The sequence below is a fragment of the Kwoniella shandongensis genome, chromosome 4, assembly GCF_008629635.2.
Source record: "Kwoniella shandongensis chromosome 4, complete sequence".
NCBI lineage: Eukaryota > Fungi > Basidiomycota > Tremellomycetes > Tremellales > Cryptococcaceae > Kwoniella > Kwoniella shandongensis.
Window position 1 is genome coordinate 1,325,598 of NC_089290.1, and position 26,042 is coordinate 1,351,639.

The 26,042-nt window shown below is 49.7% G+C and overlaps 10 protein-coding genes across 10 annotated transcripts; 3 read left to right on the forward strand and 7 right to left on the reverse strand.

The window, feature by feature from the left end:
• Positions 1 to 114: 114 nt before the first annotated feature.
• Positions 115 to 1,879, forward strand: CI109_102515 (uncharacterized protein; the record flags this gene model as incomplete). The annotated part of the gene is made up of 6 exons (XM_032004332.1): positions 115 to 405; positions 512 to 656; positions 757 to 864; positions 941 to 1,355; positions 1,413 to 1,458; positions 1,565 to 1,879. 6 exons carry the CDS (start codon positions 115 to 117, stop codon positions 1,877 to 1,879), a joined length of 1,320 nt encoding a protein of 439 aa, XP_031861197.1.
• Positions 1,880 to 1,994: 115 nt separating this feature from the next.
• On the reverse strand, positions 1,995 to 3,005 carry CI109_102516 (uncharacterized protein; the record flags this gene model as incomplete). Its single annotated transcript, XM_032004331.1, has 2 exons — positions 1,995 to 2,659; positions 2,756 to 3,005. 2 exons carry the CDS (start codon positions 3,003 to 3,005, stop codon positions 1,995 to 1,997), a joined length of 915 nt encoding a protein of 304 aa, XP_031861196.1.
• Positions 3,006 to 3,442: 437 nt separating this feature from the next.
• On the forward strand, positions 3,443 to 4,793 carry CI109_102517 (uncharacterized protein; the record flags this gene model as incomplete). The annotated part of the gene is made up of 3 exons (XM_032004330.1): positions 3,443 to 3,646; positions 3,877 to 4,464; positions 4,566 to 4,793. The coding sequence occupies 3 exons, from the start codon at positions 3,443 to 3,445 to the stop codon at positions 4,791 to 4,793; spliced, it is 1,020 nt and encodes a 339-aa protein (XP_031861195.1).
• A 1,689-nt stretch (positions 4,794 to 6,482) lies between these two features.
• CI109_102518 (uncharacterized protein) lies at positions 6,483 to 9,500 on the reverse strand (the record flags this gene model as incomplete). Its single annotated transcript, XM_032006990.1, has 8 exons — positions 6,483 to 6,692; positions 6,757 to 6,995; positions 7,049 to 7,163; positions 7,221 to 7,374; positions 7,441 to 7,578; positions 7,632 to 8,394; positions 8,453 to 8,979; positions 9,058 to 9,500. The coding sequence occupies 8 exons, from the start codon at positions 9,498 to 9,500 to the stop codon at positions 6,483 to 6,485; spliced, it is 2,589 nt and encodes an 862-aa protein (XP_031858771.1).
• Positions 9,501 to 9,921: 421 nt separating this feature from the next.
• Positions 9,922 to 12,313, forward strand: CI109_102519 (uncharacterized protein; the record flags this gene model as incomplete). The annotated part of the gene is made up of 9 exons (XM_032006989.1): positions 9,922 to 10,028; positions 10,096 to 10,462; positions 10,524 to 10,790; positions 10,878 to 11,061; positions 11,119 to 11,298; positions 11,374 to 11,538; positions 11,604 to 11,712; positions 11,769 to 11,825; positions 11,914 to 12,313. 9 exons carry the CDS (start codon positions 9,922 to 9,924, stop codon positions 12,311 to 12,313), a joined length of 1,836 nt encoding a protein of 611 aa, XP_031858770.1.
• Positions 12,314 to 12,660: 347 nt separating this feature from the next.
• CI109_102520 (uncharacterized protein) lies at positions 12,661 to 14,932 on the reverse strand (the record flags this gene model as incomplete). Its single annotated transcript, XM_032006988.1, has 10 exons — positions 12,661 to 12,788; positions 12,853 to 13,057; positions 13,119 to 13,231; positions 13,294 to 13,306; positions 13,379 to 13,499; positions 13,575 to 13,862; positions 13,913 to 14,025; positions 14,088 to 14,165; positions 14,243 to 14,578; positions 14,657 to 14,932. The coding sequence occupies 10 exons, from the start codon at positions 14,930 to 14,932 to the stop codon at positions 12,661 to 12,663; spliced, it is 1,671 nt and encodes a 556-aa protein (XP_031858769.1).
• Positions 14,933 to 15,448: 516 nt separating this feature from the next.
• Positions 15,449 to 16,362, reverse strand: CI109_102521 (uncharacterized protein; the record flags this gene model as incomplete). The annotated part of the gene is made up of 4 exons (XM_032006987.1): positions 15,449 to 15,625; positions 15,710 to 15,994; positions 16,063 to 16,171; positions 16,238 to 16,362. 4 exons carry the CDS (start codon positions 16,360 to 16,362, stop codon positions 15,449 to 15,451), a joined length of 696 nt encoding a protein of 231 aa, XP_031858768.1.
• A 357-nt stretch (positions 16,363 to 16,719) lies between these two features.
• CI109_102522 (uncharacterized protein) lies at positions 16,720 to 19,634 on the reverse strand (the record flags this gene model as incomplete). Its single annotated transcript, XM_032006986.1, has 7 exons — positions 16,720 to 18,465; positions 18,527 to 18,593; positions 18,658 to 18,684; positions 18,747 to 18,867; positions 18,921 to 18,949; positions 19,015 to 19,476; positions 19,531 to 19,634. The coding sequence occupies 7 exons, from the start codon at positions 19,632 to 19,634 to the stop codon at positions 16,720 to 16,722; spliced, it is 2,556 nt and encodes an 851-aa protein (XP_031858767.1).
• A 676-nt stretch (positions 19,635 to 20,310) lies between these two features.
• CI109_102523 (uncharacterized protein) lies at positions 20,311 to 22,908 on the reverse strand (the record flags this gene model as incomplete). The annotated part of the gene is made up of 15 exons (XM_032006985.1): positions 20,311 to 20,549; positions 20,607 to 20,706; positions 20,768 to 20,912; positions 20,967 to 21,002; positions 21,058 to 21,123; positions 21,180 to 21,269; positions 21,326 to 21,445; positions 21,535 to 21,705; positions 21,786 to 21,914; positions 21,975 to 21,999; positions 22,073 to 22,195; positions 22,309 to 22,378; positions 22,453 to 22,485; positions 22,591 to 22,655; positions 22,737 to 22,908. 15 exons carry the CDS (start codon positions 22,906 to 22,908, stop codon positions 20,311 to 20,313), a joined length of 1,584 nt encoding a protein of 527 aa, XP_031858766.1.
• A 617-nt stretch (positions 22,909 to 23,525) lies between these two features.
• Positions 23,526 to 25,947, reverse strand: CI109_102524 (uncharacterized protein; the record flags this gene model as incomplete). Its single annotated transcript, XM_032006984.1, has 13 exons — positions 23,526 to 23,636; positions 23,723 to 23,822; positions 23,878 to 23,948; positions 24,000 to 24,073; positions 24,125 to 24,314; positions 24,372 to 24,429; positions 24,492 to 24,964; positions 25,026 to 25,156; positions 25,219 to 25,275; positions 25,329 to 25,345; positions 25,417 to 25,423; positions 25,488 to 25,703; positions 25,833 to 25,947. The coding sequence occupies 13 exons, from the start codon at positions 25,945 to 25,947 to the stop codon at positions 23,526 to 23,528; spliced, it is 1,620 nt and encodes a 539-aa protein (XP_031858765.1).
• Between the last annotated feature and the right edge of the window lie 95 nt (positions 25,948 to 26,042).

Consider the following 26,042-nt stretch of genomic DNA (forward strand, 5'->3'; position numbering starts at 1 on the left):
GGCAATGACGATGGACAAAGGATTGCAACCATGATCTATCCAATCAATCCTATTGTTCGGCCCTAATACGGGAGTTCTTATCCGATCCGTCAAACCGTCAAGACCACGTTCGAGATGGAAGTAGTCACGGAGCAGGTCCACCTGCTCTCAGCTGCGTACAAGGGCAATGCTCTTCCAATCCCTCTTCAATCAACTTCGACAGGTCGAAGTCGTATCGATACTACCAACATCGCTCCAAAGGATAGTTTGAGATTATATTTCTCTTCCGCTTCAGATGAGAAGATAGTAGGAGAGGTGGAAGTGAACGTGGCTGGTGGACGGAAGTTGAGATCGAGAGGATGGGAGAGGTTGCGAGTACGTGCGGATTCGGCAAGTAAAGGAGTTTTCTGCGCGTACAGGCTTTGGGTGAGCTATTCGACTTGAACCTCCCGTCCTGAGGACCGATGACCTTCGTGGATCAAGCTCTTTGGGAGGCTGTCAATAAGCTGCTGACTTGGTCCCTCCCATATAGCGACGGAGCGGTCCAACGCCTATCAATACAATACTCATCTTCCTTCAACCTGACACTGCCAACTTCCTCTCCCATATTCCGGACAATACACCACTTGGTGATCTCACCTTACCAGGTACGCACGAGTCCTGTGCTCTATATGGCTGTGAGTTGCCTCTTCTCCTCGATGACTGGATTATGCAATGGCTGCGTGATCATAATTGCTGACACCCTGGTGACTCCCTTTGTCCAACACACAACTCTAGACCCGATCTCACAGTGTCAACAACCTAGTACGCCAATCGAACAACAATTGTTAGATGGGATACGATTTCTTGATGTTCGCCTTCGTGTAGTGGGCGATGAGCTCCTCAGTAAGTCAACTTGTTAGACATCCACTCTCCCCCCCCTCTAAATAGAGGTTCGCTATAGCTAATCTGAATTATGCAGTGTATCACGGTCCCCGCCCTCAACGATCTTCTCTCACACTCCTCCTCGCCGTCATCCACAACTTTCTCCTCAAACACCCATCCGAAACCCTCATCTTATGTTTAAAAGAAGAGACGCCTCCTTTCCATCCTCATTTCTCCTCTCTCGTTTACAAAGCCTTCAAGCCGCACATTGACCAGTTCTGGTTCTTGGAGGAACGGATACCCACGTTGGGGGAAGTGAGAGGGAAAGGGATGTTGATGACTCGTTTCGATCGAGACAAGACATTGTTGGATGGAGAAAGTAAGGGATATAATTCGGAGTGCGGGGAGGAGTGGCCTGCGGGAATGGGAATACATCCTTTGACTTGGCCAGATTCAAGACAGGAAGGATTTGAATGGGACTGCAATGGGACGACAGTCAGAACTCAAGACTGGTGTGTGGCACGTCACGTAGCTGTCTTTGTTATAGGCCTTGCTGACAATTTGATCAGGTATCGAGTCAAGACGTTCTTGTCCATCCCAGAGAAACTCGAAGCGGTACGTGACATGTGCTGACATTCACCCCATTTGCGTCTCTCAACGTCAGACCCCTTGGTCACTTGGACTCGCTCAAGGATGATTGAGCTGACATTTCAAGTCTCAGATTGTCAATCACCTTACCCCAACCCTCACACCCTCTCCCTCACCCAAACCCCCTTTCACACTCTCCTACACGTCCGCCTCCTACTTCCCACTCTCATTCCCTACCGTCATTGCAAAAGGTTTCGGCTTCCCCTCTTGGGGTTTCGGCGTAGAAGGTATCAATTCAAGACTTTGTCGATGGTTGCTGGAGATCTTGGCAGATGAGCACCAAGACAAAAGGATAAGGGGATGTTTGCCAATTGACTTTTATCGACAGTGCGCAGGGGATGAGGGTTTGGCAGGGTTGTTAGTTCAAATGAACTTTGTAGAGTGGTAGATGCTTGAAGTGGTCAAGGATGTTGTTGTACTATCAATGCTTGTGACGTGCGTGTTGCCAGTGTGAATGACAGTCTCATGTACTGCGGTTGTGAAGATGTATTTCTACGATGTGATTACAAATGCTCTTTCTCGTCAACGAATCCCTCCTCCTCATCTGACAATCTGATGCCTCTATCCCATCTGATCCAGCTCCACACCCAGCCCACAAGCAAAGTCCACCATGCCCAGATCCACGAACCACCCGAGGCAGCTGTGTTCGCCTTCTTCACCGAGTCTATACTCTTTACTATCAGACCGAACTCTCCTTCCTGCTTCCCGAAGCCACTTCTACACATCAACGAGATCTCGTACACCCCAGTAGTATCGAGGGGTACGTATCTCTCTTCTCCTGGTTTGACCTCTCGACCTCTATACGTCGCTTTGAAATCGTTCCAATCGAATATCACTTCGGTGATTTTGATCGTCGTTGCTGACCAGCTCTTCTCGTCATACGTATAGGTATTGGTTTTGGGGAGCTCGAATGACGCTTCGTAAGATAATTGAGCTGCACGTGGAGGACCAGGAACTTTTGGATGTTTGGGAATATGTGACGTCGGCGAAGTCTTCAATACCAACGTGAACTCGGTAGGCGAGGAATGGTCAAGAGTAGCAGCGATAGAAGGGTCGGGGAGGACGGAGAGTGATATACCGGTGTATTCGGTACGAGGGAGATGAAGTGGGGTAGGTCCATATCGATAAACTTGTGAGGCGAAACCAGCTCCACCAAGTGTCTTGATGTCTACGAGCACACACAAATACAATATCAGATAAGCAAGTCCCTTTACGTTACGCCGCTTGACGGATGTGGATGGTTCCACAGAGCAAGTAAGCTCACCTAGTGTTCCCCAGAATCGCGCAGCACGTATCTTCCCCTCCTTTCCTCTCTTCTCGTCCACTTCCACATCCTCACTCTCTTCAAGAGTCGTGATTCTCCCTTTGTCGTCAATCTCTACCGGATCAAGATGCGAGACAGATGATCCTCCCCTGACACGATCATCGACAGCTCGCCAGTGGGAGAAATGGAAAGGAGGGAAGAGGGGTTGGTGGTGTGCATGTAACGCGGAGGTGAGTTGGTAAGGGAACATCGTTTTCAGATGCAAAGAAGGCATATATGATACAAAAGCAAAGGATGAGATAGGATCAGTGTAATTGTGACAGACGCCATGAAACCAAATACATGCAGTATCGATCGACGTCATACAACGAACGTCGAACGTCTCAAAGTGGCAAAGCGCAAGTGGCAGTTTCGTGTGTCAGACTCTTTTCATCCATGTCCTCCTTGTCTCATGAAAGGTCGACAGACACTGGTACGTCAGGATGCCTAAGCCATTACAGAGCGGTGGGTATATAAAGCGTAGTTCTGGGAATGTTCGCCACTCGTTTTCTCTGACATTGCTCAACTTACTCTCAGCACCATTCCACACAGACATCACTCTATCATATTTTCGTCCAATTGCACACCGTTCATCTGCTCGATCGTTATCATATATCTTGACCACTTACACCTCACATAACTACCATCATGAGCTACGCTACCTCATCCCCCTCGTCCTCCCGCTCATCCTCACCCTCGTCCTCCCCGTCCACCTCCCGCTCTTCATCCCCTTTCGCCTCCCCGCTGTCAACCAGACCCCCTTCGCCAACCAATGCGTTTGTTGCCAACACAGCCAATACGTACCCCACCGGGGCCGAGTCGCCATCCTTGGTTCCACACAGGGCTCGACTAGTGAGTATGTCTGATACCTCTGTGTGATGGCACTGTGAACTGACGTAAGGCGCATCGGGCTCGATGTACTTTGTTATAAGTGGCCCACCGGGGTATTCGGTTCTTCCAGTGATAGTGACCGCCCACCGCGTGGTCTTCATTGGTACGGCCCCGGAAGTCACAATGTACGGATCCTGACCTGATCAGTCTTCTTGTTGACTTGTTCACTTACTTTGATTACTCTGGCGCAGGGCGAACGCAGACGACCAGAACGGTACAGGGGCCGGGAACCAAGCCCAGAACCGGCGGACGTTGAGCCTATCGACTATTCAGAGATGCTCAAGCAAAAACTGCCAAAGGAGCAACAAACCGAGACCAACATTTCGTTGGCGAACGAATTCGTCAACGGTCCATCGACGGCCGTCGAGCCTGATCAAGAAAAGTACATGTACGGACTGATCGCACAGATACCCAACAGAAAACACAAAACTGTCATGTCGACGTGGCGACCACTCTTCACGGACAATTCCAACAACAAGAGTCCCAAGGAACCTGCACTGGAATGTCTGGTCCGTTCCAATCGACCTGACTTACTGTCCTATCAAGGATGGTATGGTGTCGCAGCGTCCGTCGCTGCTCAAACGTCATATTTCAAGGCGAAGGGAGATGTCGTCTCTTCGAGGCCAATGTCACCAATTGAAGTGGAAGAATCGAAGCGGAGTGGATTTGCAAGGAGCGGACTCCCTGGGCAGAATTACCTGTCACTCGAACCAAACACTCCTGCACAAACAGAAAGGGGGAAAATGGTACTCATTCCAGCGGAGGATTGGGACGTTTACGTAAGTCTTTCATCCGGTATTCAATCTTGTGTCTGAAAAACAACAGATTGTCTCTTGAAAGTGATATCAAAGACCTCGCTGACAATACTTGACGACGAAAGTGTCCCTTGACTGACGAAATGATTCGCAAGAATATTGACGACTCGGGAGCTCCCACTGGACGTTCCTACCTATCACCTCTTTCCTCAGTGGCCCAATCTGTCATAGCTCCTTTACACCGGATGGCATCGAAATCAGCATCGGCAATCTCGAGTGGGGTCGCCTCGATCAAAGCAGCTGTCGGTTCTCAGAGTTCACGACGGGATGGCAGAATCGGACGTGAGGCTTGAGAGTCTGGCTAGAGCGCTGGAGTAGGCATGTTTGATACCTGTTCTGAGGTGATTCAAGTACGAAGAGGGAATGGGTCGGGGACAGCCATTGGGAGATGATTAGTTCGTTCTCGAATCTGATTAGTCATTGCTGTACGAGTACTGTACACACGCGTCGGTTTTAGGGGCGTGCGATCGGGAAGGATTCGTCTGATTTGAGTCGTAATACTGTATATAGTGGTGCATGTATTGTGAAATATGATGGCGCGGATTTACATGACCTTTCTACTCGAAAGCGAGCTCTCGTATCTCATCTCACGCCATCCCGTCGGAAATGGGTCGTGAGTGCGCGAAGGCGTCGATCGTGGAAGCGGCAAGTCAGTGGTCAGAAACAGCGTCAGACCCGTGAGAAGAACACCCAATCGAGACATGGATGTCAGTACGCAGATACGCAAATCACCAGTCCGTAGCTTTCCCCGGTTCCCCTGAAACACTGCACCAACAGTTCAAAGCGCAACCAGCATCTGCCTCAACATCAACCCTTTCCCACCTCCCTCGTCCACTTTGTCCACCAGGTCCTGCATCCCTTCGCTTTTTCCAAGACGACCGCTCATTCTGCCCTTTTCCTTCGAACCGACCACAACGCTCTCAAGGATCCAGATGTCCACACCTTCACACCCCGGCGTCGAGCGATTGCGCAGCCTTTATTCAATGATCTGCATCGGATTTCATCCTATCCATTCATTCTTCCTCTAGTGAGCGGCGTTCGCCTTGGCCTTTGAAGCGGCTATACGACCCAAAACAAGTATATCAGCATGTCATTCGAACGTCTTGGAATCGAAGTAGTCGTCGTCGCAATCGCAATCGCAAGTGCGGTATGTGGGACTGAGTTTACTCACCAAAGGGGTTCTTGGGGTCCTTCAAAGCCTCAGGAGCTAGAAATGACGAAAACAAACAATAATCAGTCCTGTTTTTGTTCGCTTCCACCGTTGGCAAAAGCCTGGGCTCGAACGGAAGGAAGGAAAGAAGTACTCACAGCTGACAGCCATATCTTGGAGCTTCCAAACACCAACGACGACAAGACCTGCCGAAACCATGAAGGGCCAGAGAGGCTTAGCGATCTGCACAAAGGTAAAAGATCAGTTTTCCATTCCATTCCGTTATACCGAGGGCAATGTCTCCATCATCCCCTCGTCCATATCCTCAAGAATCGCTCGTTATTTTTATCTACGCAAAAGAGAGAGAGAGAGGATAGGTGGACCAATGTGGTGAGATAGTGAGGAGAGAGAAGTCGACTTCGCAACGTACAGGTGTGGGCCAGGCGCGGAGACCGAACATTTTGTATACTATAACACATAGTTAGCTTCGCATTCCTCCCCCCGTTGTATATAGCGCAATAGGGACTCACAAGTGCGGTGAGAAGTGAGGGGTAGGTTGGTAGAACGTCTGGAAATAGGTATACTGCACTTGTATTGTGGACATGAATTCAACGTCGTCTCTCTCACTCTCTGCAACCGGAGTACGAGGCGGAGAGGAAGGGATGAGGGGGGAAGGAGCAGTCGGAGAAATACGGGATTTTCATATTTCGGCTTCATGTGGCACCCAGCATCCTCTGTGCTTGATCATGCTCTGTGCATTAGTAGAGTTACTCCTCATGTTTGGCAACAGGTTGAGATGCATATACAAATCGTCTAAGATTACTTCGACCTATCACGAGGTCAGGAAAGGATGCAACAAAGCATCTCGCGGAGTCAGCCTCCTTGCCGGATCCAATTGCAGACACTTGTCGATAAGATCTACAAAGTTCAACATTGGTTTCAACTCTTCGTCCTTCATTTTCAGTTGCACCGATGAAGGTGGGAGTAATCGAGCTTTGAGATCCTTGCTGGCTTTCGAGATAACAAGGGTCTTGGCAACGTCCTACATGTCGACAGTGATACATGAGCGCTGGTTCATTTCCTGCTTCAAACAGAGTCGCACTCACCTGGCCTGTGATCTTGTCCTTCTCGATACTGATGAAGTTCATGGTCTCGTCGAAGTGCATCGAACCAAATGTCGCTTTCTTAATCATTCGGTGATTCAGCTTTCCCTTGAGCTCCATCATAAGAAGCAACATGTGATTATTGGAACGACCAGGGAAGAGGATCTTTCCGGTGTAAAGTTCGTACAGCGTGCAGCCGACAGACCACATATCAATGGCAGTGTCGTATGGTAGACCAAGAACTACATCAAACGTCGTCAGTGGCCGTGAGAAATCCACATCAATGTTCACTCACTGATCTCAGGAGCACGGTAGAATCTCGAAACGAGATAAGGTGTGATTTCACCTTCCGTGATTTCTGCTGCGGAACCTAAATCGCACACCTTTAAAGTAGCCTTGTTCTCCGAAACCTACACCAAGGTGATCTTTAGCACTCATTTCCCCAGTTCGCGAGACCTCAGGCTTACCAATACATTGTCCGGCTTGATGTCTGCATGCACGACGCTGCATTTTCGCATCAGCGAGAGAGCGAGGAACAACTGGTGGGCATATGCCCTCACTGCTCTCATATTGAGACCGACGTCTTTACCGAATCGCTTGATGACATCTCGCAGATTCATGCTATTTTGGAGTAAAGCAGTCAGATCAGAGCCAGATCAATTAGATCAGAGAAAGACTGCAACTCACCTTAGACTTTCGGTGACGATACATAAATGGCCGCGATGCTCGAATGTACGCTCTAACCGAACTATGTGCTTCTTATCTTCCGGATCCGCTTCGTTCAATTTCTTGAGGATCTGCGCTTCCTTTCGACCTGACACATACCTACACCTCTTGTCAGCTGTGTCATCCCAATTTCAGCCGCACGTCACACTCACATGCTCTCCTGGCTTCGAATGACCTTGATGGCAACTTCTTTTCCGACCACATCCTGCCTCCTTTCTTGTCCAACTGCCTTGAGCACCTTCGCTTTAACGACAGCTGAGAACATTCCTTTCCCGAGTGTGATAGTGATTTGATATCTACCATCGTCCAAAATCTCTCCAGGGGTGATACGATAGTAACCATCAGAATCGTCGAGGTTGTCGGCAACTTGTATCGTGCTCGCAGGTTTCTTAACAATCTCCTGCTTGGTTCCATTGGCATTCGAGCCATTCTTCAATCTTCTCACGACGACCTTGCGCTTCTTCTTTTCTTTCTCCTCATCACCGAACGCCGCAAACATGTCGAATTCGTCGTCTTCATCTTCTTCCTCGATCTCAACCTCCTCATATTCATCCTCGACATTGGGCTTCTCATCCACGAGTATCGGTTCGCCTACTCCATCTGCAACTTCCTTCGCTTCCACCTTCATCGACTCCATATCCTTTTGACGCTTCTCTCGATCGGCCATCGCCTCCGCAGTGGGATCGTAATCAGCCGCCGAGACCATCATATCAGCACCAGGGCCAATGGCCTTTGTCTCAGGAGGAATGACAGAAGTTCCGGCTGGATCTGCTCCCTTCGTGAGGTCGAAGTCGTGACCAAGCGGTGTGGACGCGAGCGATGGTTCGTGTCCGGTAAGGGGTGTAGGAGCTGATGTACCAGGCGGTAAGACCGAAGTCGAACGCGTACCCAAGTGCTTCAGTAACGGTGTCGCACCTAATAGAAACGTAAGTCAGACCGTCAACGTGGTATAGAGGGCGCGAACTCCACTCACCTGTAGCAGAAGTCGTACCGGTCTGATAACCTGTTCTAGTACCTGCACTGGTAACACTTTCAGCTCCAGTTCCAGGCCCTGGTAGATCCCCGATGACAATTTTGGGTGTGGTAGCTGCCGCTGGAGCCTTGCCGCCATTTGCTCTAAATTTGGCCATGATCTCTTCCCTCTTCCTACGTCTCTCTTCCAACACCTTCTCGGGATCACGTTCTTCCTCCAGTACCACCACAGGCTCCTCCTCCTCCGGCTCAGGCTTCTTGACCTCCTCTTCGACTCTCGGTTGTTGGGATGTAGAAGCTTCAGCTGCACCGGGGAAGAACCGACTGTGTGGTGGTAATCGATTACCGGATGTACTTGCTCGGCATTGAATGGGCACAGAGACCGGTTGGAATCCTCCGCCAGCTCGGGGACCTACAGGAGGTGGACGACTATTCGATTGAATCGGTCTGGGTGGTTCGACCGGCGGCATTCGCGATGGCGACCCTGAGGGCCGTGATGTGCTCGGTTTAGGTGGTGACGGTTCAAGCCTGTCCATGAACATTCACAATATATATCAGCATCTCGTCGTTCCACTAGGAAGAAAAGTAGGAGAACATGAAACGTACTCGCCTTCCTCCTTGTCCGGACGATCTCTGTGTCTATAACTGCTTCGATCATCGCGATCGTCCCTACGACGATCACTTCGGTCACCATGGCGTCGCGAATAGTCACCACCTCCCCTTGCGGGCTCACGTTCACGATAATCCCTCTCTCGATGACCATCTCCGTGTCTTCTATCCCTATCCCTATCTCTGTTATCGTAATCTTGTCTTCTCCCGGAATCTCTATCCCTATGTCTGTCTCTGTCTCTATCATCATGATCGTCTCTTCGTCTGTAATCTCCTCTATCACGATCCCGTCGTCGTGGCTCGTCTTCGTCCAAAAAGGCATCTCGCCAATCCTTCGGCTTAGTTCTTCGTCCTTCGTCATGACTGCGAGATCGATCGCTCCGACCACTATTGGAGATGGTCTCGTCCTGGAATGGTCGTTTTGTACCTGAGGAAGCCATGATGGAGGAGAAGGGAAGGGAGACAAAAGGTGTGAGAAAGACTTCTGAACGGTTCACAAATGGGAAGAGAGTTTACAGGAATGGGAGATTGATCTCCGTCTCTGTCACACGAGGTGCGTGGTGGTGAGAACAATGCTGTCGATCAGGATAGGAGAAAGGTAGAGTGTAATGGATTGAAGATTGAACAATAACATCAAGTGGCAATGAAGCGCGCTATGGTGACGAGAAGAGTGATATCACCTCGGACCCCCTCACCGTAGCAATATCGCCGGATATCACCGAAGCAGTGGCAACCGGGCCCCTATGCTCATCATTGTTGTTGTCGAAGCGCGTCTGGTTGATTGTGGAAATCAGTCTCGTCCAACTTCCATCGTTGTCTTGTCGTCGAATGGATCAATACTTACAACCTATACAACTCAACATGCCAGGCTCTTCAATGTCACCCGATGCCAAGATTCAGATGGCGCATGATCTGAGGCGGACAGTCCGAGAGCTGAGAGACAGAGGGTTGATGGTTGCCGCGAAGTGGTCAGTCCACCTGCGCACAATGTTACCGTGAACGAGAGGTTTGAGTATATGCTGATGCCACTCATAGGGCTTCTGAGCTCCTCTCAGCTCTTCCTAGAGAATATCGCACCGCTCCTCATCTTCCATTCTCACCGCCACCTCAACCCCTGTCATCATTACCACCACTTCAATCCCCTTCACTTCAACCCCGTCCATCAATAGGCGAATTCCTCCCTTCCCCCGGTCCTGGCTCATTCAACGCCGAAGCTGGGCCAAGTAGAGGTCGAACATTACATGGTATAGAGCTAGAGGAGGAAGAAGATATTCTGGAAGAAGACGAGTTTCAGCTTGCGCGAGGATATTTTGATTTGAAAGAGTATGACAGAGTAGCCTGGGTGTTGAAGGATGCAAGGGGGAGTCGATCAAGATTCCTCAAGTACTACTCCATGTACCTCGTAAGCTGTTTCGAGCGTTCTGCTCTTGAACGATCTCGCTGATAGTATTTTGGCTTGGTAGTCGGCAGATCGTAAAGCTCAAGAATCGTTACCCCATTTCCTCGATACGAAAGAAGAACGACTAGCTCTCTATCCCGCGCTCTCACCACTGATAGCGGAACTCAATAACGATACAGATCCGTATCTCATCTATCTCAGAGGACTGTGTTATATGCGATTAGATCGACGGCCTCCAGCTGTCAAGTGTCTGATGGATAGCGTGAGGTTGAAACCGTATAATTGGAGTGCGTGGAGTCAGATGGCTCAAATGGTCTATTCGGCGGATATGGTGAGTCGATGACAACCTGCCTGGGGGAGATGGATCCCTGCAATTTTGGAAGGCTTCCATCTGACATTAAACATTCTCCGCCCGCAGTTCATCTCGATGAAAGAAGAACTGCCTTCCTCACCCATGCTCACGTTCTTCGCAATCAGCTGTATGCTGGACCTTCACACTGCCACAGACCTGCTCATGAATATGATCAAGGAGCTTCTGGATATCTTCCCCGGGAGCGTGCACTTGAAGGCACAACGAGCGATGGTCTACTACCACATGCGAGGTGAGTTAGCTGGAGACTTCGAATGCAAGGCTGTAGCTGACAAACGCTGTGATCCAGACTTCGAAACGGCAGAGAAAGAGTTTGATGCGGTTCAAAAAGCCGATCCGTTCCGCATGGAAGAGGTCGACATCTACTCGAACATGCTTTACGTGATGAACAAACAGGCAAAGTTGGGCAAGCTCGCACACGAATATGCGGAAATAGATCGAAATAGAGCAGAAGTCTGCTGTCTCATCGGTATGTCATTTCGGGTTCTGCCTTTGTTTTCCATAAGAGGAGAGCACAGCTGACATATTCTCTGCTTTGTTACAGGAAACTACTACTCTTCTCGAGCGGATCATACCAAGGCTATAACGTATTTCAAACGATCGTTGATGCTCAATCGAGAGTACTTGCCCGCTTGGACCTTGATGGGTCACGAATTTGTCGAACTCAAGAATTCACATGCCGCGATCGAGGCTTACAGAAAGGCGATAGGTGAGTCATCAACACTCTGCGTGCAGGTCTCCATCAAAGTCACTGATAAGTGATATCCCGTTTAGATGTCAATGCGAAAGACTATCGAGCGTGGTATGGACTTGGTCAAGCGTATGAGCTTTTGGATATGCCGATGTATGCTATCGAGTATTACAACCAGGCGACGTCGCTGAGGTGAGCTGGAGGTTCCACTGGGCAGTACTGGGGCATCAGCTAATCTATACTCTTAGACCGTACGATTGTCGTATGTGGACCGCTCTAGCGACGGTGTATGAGAATCTCAAACGGTGGGTGTCTGCAGCTCTGCATTGTTTGCAACCACGAATCGCGTTGTACATATTCACGACAATACATGCTAATTCCATAACGTTATAGCCTCCCCGACGCAATCCTCGCTCATACTCGTGCACTCCTCGGAGCCGACAGACTCCAAACCCCTACTATCTTATTGAAACTCGCCTCATTACACACTACCTTGAACCAACCCTTCGAATCAGTCTCTTATCATCGTAAGATCCTCGCTTTGGGCGAAAAGACAGGAACGTCCGTGTCCGATATGGCGAGCAGTTATCTGGCTGTAGCAGAATGGGAGATGAGGGACGTGTCTGCGGAAGTAGAAGCGGATGAAAGTATGGAAGGGGAAAGAGGAGATTGGGCATTGGCTGCTCAGTACTTGGAGAAAGTTGCGCAGACAAATGCTCCTCAGAGAGATAGGGCAGAAGAGCTCTTGAGAGCGTTGAGGTTGAAAGAGGCGAGAATGGCAGCGGATCTCTGAACGGGACCGGGATAGGGGGATATTCCCTTGCGTTGTGGAAATGAGGATTTAACCAGGGTGATATCTGGCATCATGTATACCTAGTTGTTGCTTTCGCAGTCCTGCCCTGTCAGTTCGGTATGATACAAGTGACATACGAAGAGAGGGAATGCCGTCCCAACAGCCGATGCCCGTGTCATTAGTGCAAAATCCAAAATCCCGTAAGTCAAAGTATTATACTGCACTCCGCCGTTTCACTTGCACCAGGCAAGGTCCACTCTATCATACAACTACAATTCAACAAGATCGTCCTGTCCCACAGTCTAACTTCAAAACGAGACCTGCTCGTTTCCATTCCGTCTTACAGATCAATCAATGCTAATCCTCCGTTGGGACATCGTCATCTCCTCTCCCTTCTCTTCTTCTGACGGTCTACTGCCTGTCCTCCAGAATCCTATCACACTTGAGAACGTCGGTGAACCAGGTTTGCTCGCCACTGAGAACGATCTTGTCAGCATGGCTTCAACTCTCCCCTGAGCAGTTGAGATGGGTAGACGCACAAGCAGATTTCAAACCCTTTCCAAAGTTCATCCATACCATTACTCCCCACATCGCACAAGCTACTAACGAGATCAAACTCAGTGCGTCGAAAGTCGTCAGTGATTTCGCAAGATTGTAGTATTTCGTGTCGTCCTGTTGCCAGATCCGAACGAGCTTGTAGATGAAGTATGCACAACCGGCGAAGAGGCCGACTAAGAATGAAGCCTGCAAGACGGAGAACGAGTGTGATCAGCCGGTGCCCAACCACTGGGACAGTGAGACTTACCATGAAGTAGCGATTCTCATGTTTTGCAGCAAATCGGCCAATGACTAGGAATATGAGGAGAAGAGGGAATGCGATCCATGTGACGATGTACTCTGTGTCTTCGGGATTGAGCACTGCGTTGAGACAATTGTCAGCTCAGCTCGGAAACGCGAACTGTTTGCAATGGAAAGCTTACCGAGCCAGATGAACTATAAAAGAGCACAGATTGAGTGTCAGCTAGTCCACTTTGCCACTATGATGTAAATATGTTTTACACTCACCTGGATCCCAAACCCGGCACAGAAGAACGCGCTAAAGTAGCATATACACTCGAAGACTTGTAGCTTGAAGTAGTATTCCCTGATCATGAGATCTGCTCCGAGGAATCGATATCGTAGCCAACTGCATCCAGCGGACAAATGTCAGCTTGACCGATCTTTTGTCTACGCCGTACAAATGGGATGATAAAACACTTACCCAAACTCTCTCTGGAGGTAGTAGCTCAGCACAGTTAACACCAAACACGATACCGCCACAACTGCGATGATCAACGCCGTCAAGACGTTTAGTGGTAACGTCAACAACGTCGTCCTATTCGAATCTCCTGTCAACTCTTCTGACAAATTATCGCCTAAAATCTTTCGTAGTTCGTAAATCTGGATAATGGCGTAGCCCAAGAAGGCATAGTTGAAGGCGGTGACGGCGATCACTTGGATAGTGTTTTTCGTCCGGATGGCAATGACAGTCAGGACGAGTTCCCACAAGCTGCGCCAGGTCAGCTCAGTTGACGAATAGAATGAGTTACTGAAACTTACTGCGCCAAACCGAAGATGATGAGATAAATGGGAAGTCGTCGTTTGTTCTCGACTTCCAGCTCGGCAGCGTCCGACGAAGTTGCCTCGTCTCTGAACCGGGACAGGATATTACCCTAAAGAGAAGGCTTCGTCAACGACTGTAGATGGAATTCGTCGTGGAATCGCCAATACCCACCTCAATGGCCAAATTGATGATTGCCTCGATGAGGATTGTTGCTAGGAGAATCCTCGTCAATGTTGTCGAAGGGATGAGCTGAGACCGGCTGCTCGTCAGCTCAAAGAAGGACATTCCCCGAAACCCAGCAACAGGAGAAGCTGCTGTTCACTCACCCTATTCCACCATCTACCCGTTCCATGCCGTCTAGTCGCATTTGACAAGGGTATCGGCCCCGCCGTGGTCATGTCCATTTTCGGCACTTCGCTATCCCTGTTACGAGATTGATTCTTTTCCGACAAATCACTCATGATTGATCGTCTATCCTCTTCGTCATATCCTGGCGACAAAAGTGCACTCGGATATCCTCTTTCCAAATCCGATGTTAAAGGATGTTGTGATGAATATGAAGGATGAGAAATCAGTTCGTTGGTTGATGTGGAAGGACCACTAGGGAGATAGTGTGTGTTGTAAGGAGGAGAGAAGGTTGTAGATGTCGAGGAAGATGGAGGCTATACATCAAAGGAATGGATCAGCGTTTTGTTGATGGGTGATAGGGACGGCGATTGGATCGCCAAGTGATAACGTACAAATCCTTCATGTAACCTCAATGTCCCCCCACTAAGGCTCCGTTCACCAAAGGCAACCTCCTTTCCGATTCCCGTACGGTTGGGTCGATGAGCATGAGCAGGATGTGGATGGCGAGGAAGCTGATAGGATGGGTTCGAAGTGGTGAATGGGGTGGATGAGGAAGTCGCTTGATGACTGCTCTCGGCGTGGGGTTCCGTGTCGTATTCCTCATTCCGATCGTAATCGTAATCGGCGAGGGTGAACCGATTTTCTTTCTCGTCGTTGTTGGAAGCCATCGTGACCGGATGTGCGAGGCAGTAGGACGCGTGCGGACAGTGGTTGTGATTGACGTTGACAAGGCAATGAGGGTACGATTGTCCGTCGACGGGGTTGGAGGAATATGGTGTGGAGGGGTGATTAATGTTCGCGACGATCAGTCAGCGGGTATGGCCGAATAGTGTATATATTGCTTCCCTATATGCTGTGCAGTGGACGACTAGTGTGTCGGAGATGAAATCATAACGAGTGTGAGCGTGAGTCTAACGACAGGATGATCGATATCATGTGTGAAGAGCAAGGAGAGATTGGATGATGATTGTAAGGGGCAGTGAACTGATTTTTCTATTTTTGCCTTTTTGATGATTGATCACGCGTTGTCCGCTCAAACGACGCCTCATGCCTCATGTGCAACGACTTGTTTCGACTATCGACAACGAAGATGCATACAACAATAGTGTTATCTCTCATGCCCATACAAGGTCCTCTCTATGTCCACTTGATGATTCCAACCTAAGCATCGATATCACACGGTGTTATCTAATCGTGGTGTATCCTGCTCCTTTCTGCTCTTTCACCTCGTCCACTTTCTTGTCCGCCGCGTTCTGAGCTGGTACTTGGCCCAATTTTGACATGTCCATGTGTTGTGTCTTCGGATCTCCCTTGAATCCAACATAGTACAGCGTAGATCGCAATGATGTAGCTGCTTCGGACTACATAGGAGGAGCATAGCGTCAGCAAGGATTACGATTGATTGGGGTGGCCACAAAGTCATTAAACTGCATCACCGTACTCACAAATAGCAATGTTACCGAATAGACATTTGCCAATTTCTGAACCTTCAACCCCCACTCTTCCACATCCCTCCTGCCATCAGGTAATCTCCTTATCCCAGCTGGAGGGTTCGATATATCCAGATCCATGATAGGCGTAATGGAATCCAAATCTGAGAAATCGGGACAATGAGGGAGGTTTGCGAATAGACGTAATCGGGTCGGTCGATGAGGATGACCCGGAGCAGGAGGTAAGAGGAGGAGTGTACGGAGTCGTAATGAAGATGTGAAAGGGATGTGGAGTATCAACTGTTTGTCGTCGGAGCATCAGTGTTCATATCCCTTGTGCGCTCGCTTGCTCGCTCAACCACACTCACATCGTCGTCAACGCCTGATTCTACGTATTCGTCATCATCCAATCTATCGTCCCAGGTCTTGATGACTTTTGGAGCAGATGAGGGTTCGAGCAGGTTCAGTCCCGTAACACTGGAGCACAAGGTCGTCAGTTTCAAGACAGCACAGTCAATCACCAGCATTCCAAACCATACTCACTTGTCTTTGTCGATCTGACCCCATAGATTGGTATTACTCCCCTCCCCTGCTGTGACTCTTTCAAGCACTTGGTCCGTCACACCGCCGTTCAGGTCGTCCGTCGTAAGATCGTCTGCGCAGCTCATCGGGTTGGTTTATATGTGTTATGAAGCATGTCATGATGCAAATAAGGCTATTGAGGAAATGGATGGATGAAGGATGACAAAGTGGACAGACCGGTCGTGGAGGTGACCGAGATTCAGTGTGGCGCGGATGTTTATGCTACGAAGCTGATCGACCGGGTCTCTGCTTTTCTAGAAATATATTATGGCGCCATACAATGCATTGCCATGCGTGTGCGAGTCGATCGCCTAGATATCTCGTTCATACATGCTTACGCCAACTTATCACTTCGTCGATGGTCGTGATGCTGTATGACACTCCGAATAACACGATTCTGCTATCTAATGTGAAACAGTACGCCCTCCACAGACGTGCCCCAGCTATCGGAGGTCACTCGGGTCTATGCTGGTACTTGAACGTCTCCTTCTCCTATCAGTTTCCTTCCCTCCATCCAGATAAGTCCCTCCAAGTACAGCCATGGACCTCGGTTTATCAGCCATACCGCCAGCTGAGCGATCAGTCCGTTTGACCCCTCTCTCCGGAACCAGCTCCGTCTCCGAAGCGGACCCCGTCTCTGAACTGGAAGTCGAATCTGTCGACTCTGGTCTCTGCATCTTAGCAGTCCTAGGCGTCCCCAGTCCTATACTAGGTATAGCGACCCTCATATTCGTACCTGGGATCCTTATCCCCGGCACTGGTGGGGACTCAATCATATGACCTTCGTCCGGACTATCGTACCCCGGAGGAGATTGAGCTTCTACTTTCGAGTCGAATCGCACACTTCGGGCTGTGCGTGTAGATCGAGCAGAGTTGGACCGCCTGAGTCGATATTCTGATTTAGCCATACTTGTGGTCAAGGGTGGGACTTGCTTAGAGGCAGTAGCCGAATGTGAAAGGTGCGGGTCGAGGGTGTTGGCGCGTCTAGGGGGACGAACAGTGCTTGCGCTTGACGGAGTGGGTGATAGGAGGTCGGTCTGAGAAGGGTATTGCGAATAAGATATATTTTGTTCCCTGCGTGTAGTATCCGACGGCACAGATACCTCCTCGGTCCTGGTTCTGCTCCGAGCAGACTTAGGAGTTTTCGGTGCATCTATTGCATTCGATTTAGAACGCTTGCTCTCCACCTTTAAGGGTGGAGTCGTTGACGACGCCCTACCTGATATATTCATTGTTTTGACACCCTGATCCGGCTGGGGATCGTCAATTGGTCGATGTGAAGGTGGCAGGGGGAACTTCGGCGTTAGGTCGTTTGCTGCCGAAATACCGGACAGGCTAGATTGTCGATGTGGGTCTGGAATCACCCCCTTGTTTTCTGGAAGCGGTGGCGGTCTACGACCCACATCCCGTGAGGAGGAAGTCTGCTTGCCATCTTTCTCCCTCATCTTTCTCTTCTCCTTACTCGTTCCCGCCATCTCTGTTCTCTTTTCGGTCCGTGCTTGGGCGGACTCAACTGCCACTCCCTTGCCGTTTCTGATCACACCATGTTTATCCAGTATCTCAGCCCGACGAGGAGAAGCCACCTGTTGTCGACTTTGCTCAGCTTGTGAGGCATCCATTGAACGCCTGGAATGGTTGCGACTGAGTTGATCATCTCGTCTCTGAGCGGTCTTACTCTTATCGTCTCGTAACGCAGGAAGCGGTGGTAAATCGCCTAGACCAGCATTTCGGTGTCCACCTTCGACGACAAATTCCATTCCTCTACCACTTTTACTGGTTTCTAGAAATCCAGCTGGGACATGTCTTCCTGGATCTGTCAACCTGCCTCCAGAGAAAGTCGGGTATCCGCCTTGTGAGACATCTTGATATGTGCGAGACATTCCCACATCGCTATGGTCCGCTCTCGTTCTCTGGGCAAGTCTCGTTGGTCGAGCTTGACTTGCAGGATCATCCGCTTCGATATACTTCTCCTCATCGAGTATTTCCTCGTCGTCAAGTCCTATTTCGTTAGCATTTGACGGCGGTAGTACCCTGCCCTCGTCAGCCGAGTCATTCCCGTCCTTGTTGAACAGTTGGTCATAGCATTGAGGAGGTGATCGGAGATACAAAACACGTGTAGAGAGATTGAAGTACAACGGTGGTGGTGGATTCTTGGGTAGCTTCCGAGCGAGGTAGAGAAGGGCAGAACCCTATGACGGAGCGGCATCAGCCTAGGCCTATCAAAGAGCGGTACCAAGAGCATGGACGTACGAAGATCAAGTTGACAAGACCTACAGCCAAAAGACCCCAAGCAGGAATGAGGAGGCTAGACTTCGCACTGAAAAGTGCTAGACTGTTAGTCTATGTATTCGCCCAAAAAGCTGAGGCGGGGCGATGCTTACTAAACACGCAAGTTCTCGATAGCCACTCTGTTGAGATCAACCTCGATCAGCGACACGTCAATCCTAAGTGATGAAGACTATGGACGTACATCAACTGTACCAGACCTAGCCAGAGTGGGGTGCTTTGAGGTCCTAGCCACGGTATCCACTTGTACAAGAACATCTCAGGCCAGCCTAGTTGACCCAGTACGAGGAGGGCAAGGGTAAACGCTACGACCGAAATCAGTACGGTTGATGGCCTTTGTGTGAGAAGCTATACATACCCATAATCAAGCGAGAGATGACAGTGAAGCTATGAAAGTGATTTGTAATGTATCAGTCATCTAGTGATGTCCCGGTACAGCACGTGTAACTCACGCCACACCTCCTGTTTGACGAGGTATAGATGACAATCCCCAATTCGCCTCTCCAAGCACATCTCCCTCTGAGGAACCACTCGACGAGCTCGCCGCTTTCTTCACCAGCAGCTGGCCATCATCCTCCGCAAGTTTCGTCACCTCCACATTGTCTGTTTGGTCTTCGTCATCATCCTCAAGACCCGCTGCATTGTTGACAGGCAGTAGACTTCCCTTGCTCTCGCCTGGAGATGAGGAAGAGGTGATGAGAGAAGTTGCGCTCGCTGTCGCTGGTGCATTCGAAACGATCGATGCTGATCCGCCCCAGTTCACTATACCAGTCGCTTTATTGATCGTCACTTGGGTCGTCGAAGGTGAGGAGGATGAGGTAGCCGTGCTGGCGCTTTTGCTCTGTGCGTTACTGTTTACTGAAGTACTGGCTGAGGTGGAGGTGCTTGTGTCATCCGAGTACGCTGACATATCACTGAGGCGATGATGAGCATGTGAGCTGATGATCAACAGCCTTGTTCTCACTTACTTTGCAATAGCGGTGAACTGAGCGATCAGTGCCCAGATTAGAAAGACAAGCGAGACAAGTCGGAAGACATTGTATCCTATCCATATCGGACTTGGTTTCTGCATTTTTGAGATATGTCGAAAGGTCAGCGATAACGCGATCAGTAAAGAGATTTGATTTTGTTCAGACGCTTGTTCGCATCGCAGATGAGCGAGATCGTTTTGTTCTAGCTTATGTTAGTTGTACAGCTCGATGTATTGTCGTTCTCGGTCGGTCTGTACCAGCAGACCGTACAATGACTTGAACATACAAAGTACGAAGCTCGAAATCAAGACATTATCCTTGAGGTATTGCCCATGACGGGGTGAAAAGGTCGAGACCCGCTATGCGTAGATTAAGTGCAAAGGAAGACGAGACGCGTTTGGGCGTTGTGTACATCCTTTCAACTCCTGCGAGAGAAAGGGTACAACAGGGGTTTCACCGTGTGCCTCGTGTTTACGATCTTGAATGTATCACTGATAACGGGGGAGGATGCAATCCTGTCTGAGGATAGTGAAGCTGCAGGAGATGCAAAGAAACTGGATTTGGAACTGCACTTATACAGCACCTGAACAGACCAGCTTCGAACGTTTTACGTAAATCGAGCAACCAAAGGACGCGTCGCGTACGCGAGGGGAGAAGAAACCAACAATCGTCTCGTCTCTATCCATAAATGGCTAGGTCATTATGTCTATATCATCCGTCGTCCCTTCTCTCCCATCTATGAATTCCTCGTACCCATACCTGCTCCGTATCTATCCTCTACTCCGTGAAGCTCAACTCTCCCTTCTCGACATTCCCCTCTGCCTTCCTCTCACCCGCACTTCCATCACCCATGACCACGTCCCCTTTACCATGTTCTACGAGATACTGTCTCCATAGCTCATCTTCCTTCTCAAGTCTGTCATCGGTCTTATCTTCGACGAGGAAGTAGGCGAGAGCGACGCCCAAAGCTCCACAACATGCAGCGATGATGAAAGTGTATTTCTTTCCGAGGTTGTCTACGAAAGTCGTGTCAATAACTCCCGAGTAGCGAAGGTTGGAAGGACGACACGTACTCTGGATAGGGGTGAAACACTGAGTTCCGATCGCAGCTCCGGCTTTACCGACAGCTGCACTGAATCCGTAACACGTTCCTCTAATACTGGTGGGGTATGACTAATGTGTACAGCACGATCAGCATGACGGCTTGATATAGCTACGACAGACCGTTACTCACCTCCGCACTGATGGTTCCCTCCATGTTTCCGGGTCCGAGATTACCTGAAGATTGCATGAAGGCATAGAAGATGATGAAGAGGGGGACAATCTTGGTGATTTTCTCATATGAACAGCCGACGATGAGACCGAAGACGATGTAACCACTGCGCTTCTCGTCAGATGAGGCGTTCAACAGATTCAGACGAGATTGGACTCACGAGAAACCCATGATGAGCAGATTGCGACGACCGGTACTGATCGTCCACTCAGCTCTTGGTCCTTTGTCCATACTAGGCGAAGTCAACTCACTACTTTACGATCCAAGCACCGATGAAGACACCAGGGAGGGACAGAACGGAGAGGAGTAAAGTCCACCTAGCAAGCACACACATAAGCTCATGCTTCATCAATAGTGGTAGACTGCAACTCACTCCATGGTCCTGTTGAGACCAGCGCCGGGAATGACGCTCGCAATGATGGTAGAGCTGAAAATACCGTTGGGGAAGGTAACGAAGTCGTACCTACGAACGATGTAAGAATACTAACAGATCATTGAAAAAAAGAGGTTGCTGCTCACAAGAACCAAGTACCGGCGGTACCGAGGAGGGTCTTCCAATACCTCTTGAGGATGAGGCCGTACGGAGGACTGTTTCGGATAGCATTGCGTCGGTATAGCTTCGAGTTCATCATCTTTAGTCTGCAACAGGCCTATGATCGTCAGCATTGTCACACAGATTGGCGGTGAAGAGGACTGATGTGTTTGGTAGGAAAGTGCTGAGTACTCACCGGAAATAGAAGACGCTGAGAGGAATGAAAACTCCGATACCCATACAGATTCGCCATGTGTATTCAAGCTTGTGGAGATCAGAATGATCCGTCGTACCCTTGTATCCTGCAGCGTTGATAATGAGGAGGAAAATAGAAATAACAATGGGACCGCCAATGGACAACATAAGGCTGGGAGACGACAAGCGTAAGCATCTACCAGTCCGATCATGTTTTGGGTTGCGACGTTGGCAAGAGCGGCGAGCACTTACTTGGTGACTAAGATGAAAACCTTTCCTCTGTCACGACCGAATTTCTCGTTTGCAGCTTCCGAGGCGGAAGTGGAACAAGCTGGATATTCACCACCAACCCCAACACCGACCATTCCACGAGATACGGTTCTGCGATGATCAATTGTCAGCCCTTGTGACGACCTGACGTCGCGGTCTTTGGCAGCTTACAACATCCACATCATTCCAGCAACAGCTGAAGAGGAAAGTCACCAGGTCAGCCAAACTCACTTTCTGGTGATCGCTTGAACAGAGGACTCAATACTCACAAGATCCAGATGAAGCAGTTGACAAGATACCGCCGATGACGATCAACAAAGTAGTCGCGACCATTGCGGTCTTTCGACCGACCAAATCGCAAATCAGACCAACACCGACTTGACCGATGATCTCTGCGAGCGCACGTCAAGCAACACATGTCAGTCAAGGGAACCGTCCATTTCAAGGGTGTTTTTTCGTTGATAGATATGGGCTTTGTGTTCTGATTAGTCTCGGTCTGACTTACCTCCGACGAGCAAAGAATTGCTAACTCGAGTCGAGATGGCACTGGTATAATAATGGGCATAAAGGATTTTCTATCGTACGATATATGCATTGATCAGCCTCTATCCATCACTTCTGATTGCTATGATGAGAATAGCGTACTCACGAAAGTAGGGTTGAAGATGGTTGCCAAGTTGTTCTATCACCAGAGCCATGTCAGCAATCAACATCACTTATCTCGGCTTATTTCGTTCGCAAAGGTTGTACTGTAATCTCCGAGATGAGGGAACGACGCCACACTCACTTGATAACCGTCTGAAACGAGAGCGAATCCGCTCGCCATGAGAGTAAAATAGTCGCTTGTCCTGCCTACAAGAAGCACTTCCATTAGCGAGCGTCCACCACGGTGATGTGCTGCAAACCCCGAATGGCCAGGTAGGGTCGACTTACTGGTGACTTTACCATCACCGATCTCCAGATCGTCAGAGTCCGCATACGAAGCAGAAGCAGGTCCAACGTCATAGTACTCTTTCTTATTGTCATCCACGTCAATAGGTGCTGGACCACCTTCGTTAGGAAGCTGGTTCAGTGTCGGAATGATATCCGTCTGATAGCTTGTCATCGTGGTTTATGGTTATGACCTTTTGCAAGGTGATCGGCTTTCGTTTGGTCCAAGCTACGTTCCCAGATTCAACTTTGTGTGGCCGCTATATATACGTCTTATCCGCTCCAACTACTCTGTCCGAGGTACTTTTCCCAGATTCTCGAAAGTCTGTTCGGGCGAGTCGCTCCAACCAGATGTTCCACAACAGATATGAGAGCCCCGAAGTCCTGCCATGTCCGTTGTACTGTACTGGCGCTTGATCGCAGCCGTATCCTCTCGACGTCGCGCGCGGCTCACACCTTTTTACACCCAAGCGAGAAAACGTGCATTGAGGCATCCTATCTCTCACTTGTCATTGAATTGCAAGTAGATTGACAACTCACCAGTGAAAATAGGTTGCAGGCCAAATGTGACTAGAAAGATCTGTTCTGATCAACGTATGAAAATAGAGTGGGGAGGGAACGTGCCACATTGTGGCGGTATTTTTAGCAACAATCCTCAAACGTGCGTCGTTAGTGGGAATCTGCCAGGTTAGAGATCTCCTTCTTACCCTCGCCAAGGGTAGAATGCCTTAGCATGCATGCACAAATGTATATGTACGGTATGTGTGTAGTTCGAGGTATGCTGTAATGCAATCATGATGTCCGATCCAGCAATCCCTGACATGCTCCTTCTACATCTACAATCTCTTTCGGAGCGTTGGCGGATAAAACCATAGGTCCGGCTTTGGTGAACGCCACTTCGTCCTGAATGATGCGAAACAACAATTGCACGAGTGAGATCACCACCCTGCTTGCTTGTCAAACGGACTGGAAACGTGCTCAAAACTCACCTCTATTCGTATTCCGAGTCCATGGAATGCGGTAGGGAATCGATTATCAAAAGGCACGTAAACACCCGGCTCAATCGATATCACATTTCCTTCAACCAGTCTGATCGAAACGCTGTAAGCGCAAGAAGAGACAAGACGATGGTAGAGGTACTCACGTCGCGCTGCGATCTCTAGTTGGGCAGTCGTGCAAATCTGAACCGAGATGATGTGAAAGGAAGTGCGGATACTATCATCTGGAGTCAGCGGAACGTCCCCGACCGTTAGGGTAAGTACATACGAGGGTTCGCTCTACGTCTCCAACGGTCAATCTAAATCCGATCTGTTTCAACTCTTCCAACAGCAGACTACAACCTGTCCACTCTCATCAGCCAGACGAAAGACGAGATACTCGCCGACACTTACTCGTTCGATGCAGTTCGCTCAACATCACTGAATCTTCCACCTTGCATCGCCGTATACATTCTTTCTGGGCGTTTAGGACGGCCTCATACAAGTCTCGTTGAGGCGCTGAGAACTTCCCTGATACCGGGAAAGTACGGGTGATGTCAGAGGTGTACATGTTGTACTCGCATCCGGCGTCTATCAGGACAAGCTAAGACAAACACACGTCAGCTGGCTTGCCGTATGACCCCGGGCATGAGCAGCTCACATTATCTTTGTCCAAGGTACAGTCATTCCTCGTGTAGTGAATAACAAGTGCGTTGGCACTGATGGACTGGGTAGTCAGCCAATGCAGACACATTCTATACCGGCAGAGAAGGATACTCACCCGGATGCCACAACAGGTACATAAGCCTGTCTCTCACTTCCCATCATATTACACTCAAACTCGAAGATCGCCTCCAATTCCCTCTCTCTCGATCCAGCTCTGGCAGCTCTCATGACTTTCGCATGAGCCGCACTGCTAATCTCCGCGGCTCGTTTCATCATCTGAAGCTCAATCGGCGACTTGACCATACGTATCTGTTGTAGCGGTTTTTCGAGCGGGAGAGCAAGTTCAGAAGTCAGGGCTGCGGCGAGAAGCAGATGAGGCGGATCTGAAGGGTTCAGTTCGGTAGAGGAGAATGAGGAGGGCGAGAATAGCTTGAGAAGCGAGGAACGACGTCGGGGTGATGGGGGATGGAAGGGTTGAGATGATGCGGAGGGAGATGGTTTAGGAGGGAGTGCAGCATAGATCTGTTGACCTGATGATACGGAGAGCAAGTTGGGGAGGAAGGTCGATAATGATGTGTTGGGGTATGCCTGCACCGTCAAGAAGCAACTGCGTCAGTGACTACATCAGGACACAACGCTCATTACCAACCTCGTCAGCGCCGAATATAGACGTTGCTCCTTCGACACCACATCTCTCTCCTTCCCACAATGTCTCGTGCGCATCTTTCGGAGGCACAAACAACGTGTATTTGTACCCTCTCGGTGACGACGGTTGCGATTCTGTGAAAGCAAACCAGGTCAGGTTCACGCAAATGTGCAGTTGGATTGGAAGCTGCACGTACCTAGGACGAGAGTCGCATCTGGCTCGTGAAACCCGGTCAGGTAGTAAAAGTCGGTTGCTAAAGTGGCCCTGTCAGAACGAGTACATGCACCACGGTTTTGTGGAACGCACCTTGTCTAAAACGATAGCTGTCCACACCGCATAATCAGCAATGTCCCGGGCCTTCTACGTGAACCTTCCGTGTTCATTAGGAACTTACAAGATACCTAAATGCTCCTACATCAGCACAAGTTCACTCAAAGGTACAGGATTCGACCAAACCCTACTCACTCTGCGACATAAGCCTGACCGTTCCACCCATACAAATAACCCTCGCTCCTTCCCCCAGGCTCTCCATCAACTTCCTCCTCCGTTCTTCATACTCCTCCGCAGGGACACCGGGGGTAAGCTCTCCAGCTTTGAGGAGATGGGGATGAGTGGAAGGGTGAGGTTGGCCGTATTTAGGTGGTTTAGCGATGGACGAGGGGGTGGCATAGGACCGTCGAGCTATCAAGAGTCGAGTGCATCAGGATACAGCTTCATATTGTAGGGAGCTCGGTGTCAGGTCACAGCTGGACCGATGGAAGTGTGATGTCTACATGCTCAGGTGCATGTTGTTGATGTGGGGAGACGTACCAGGTTGCACAGTTCCACTCCATTGCACAGCTCGACCAGAGCTTGCTCGCGCAACAGCAGTTGGCCTGACCACTCCTGTCCTCCTAAGCGATATCCTCAATGCGAATCCCTTCATCCCAATTATCGGATAGTGAATGGTCGATGAGGTGGCATATCAACAACAAAGATCACTTGAAACAGTCGGACGTGAACGTCCACCAACTTTTTCGG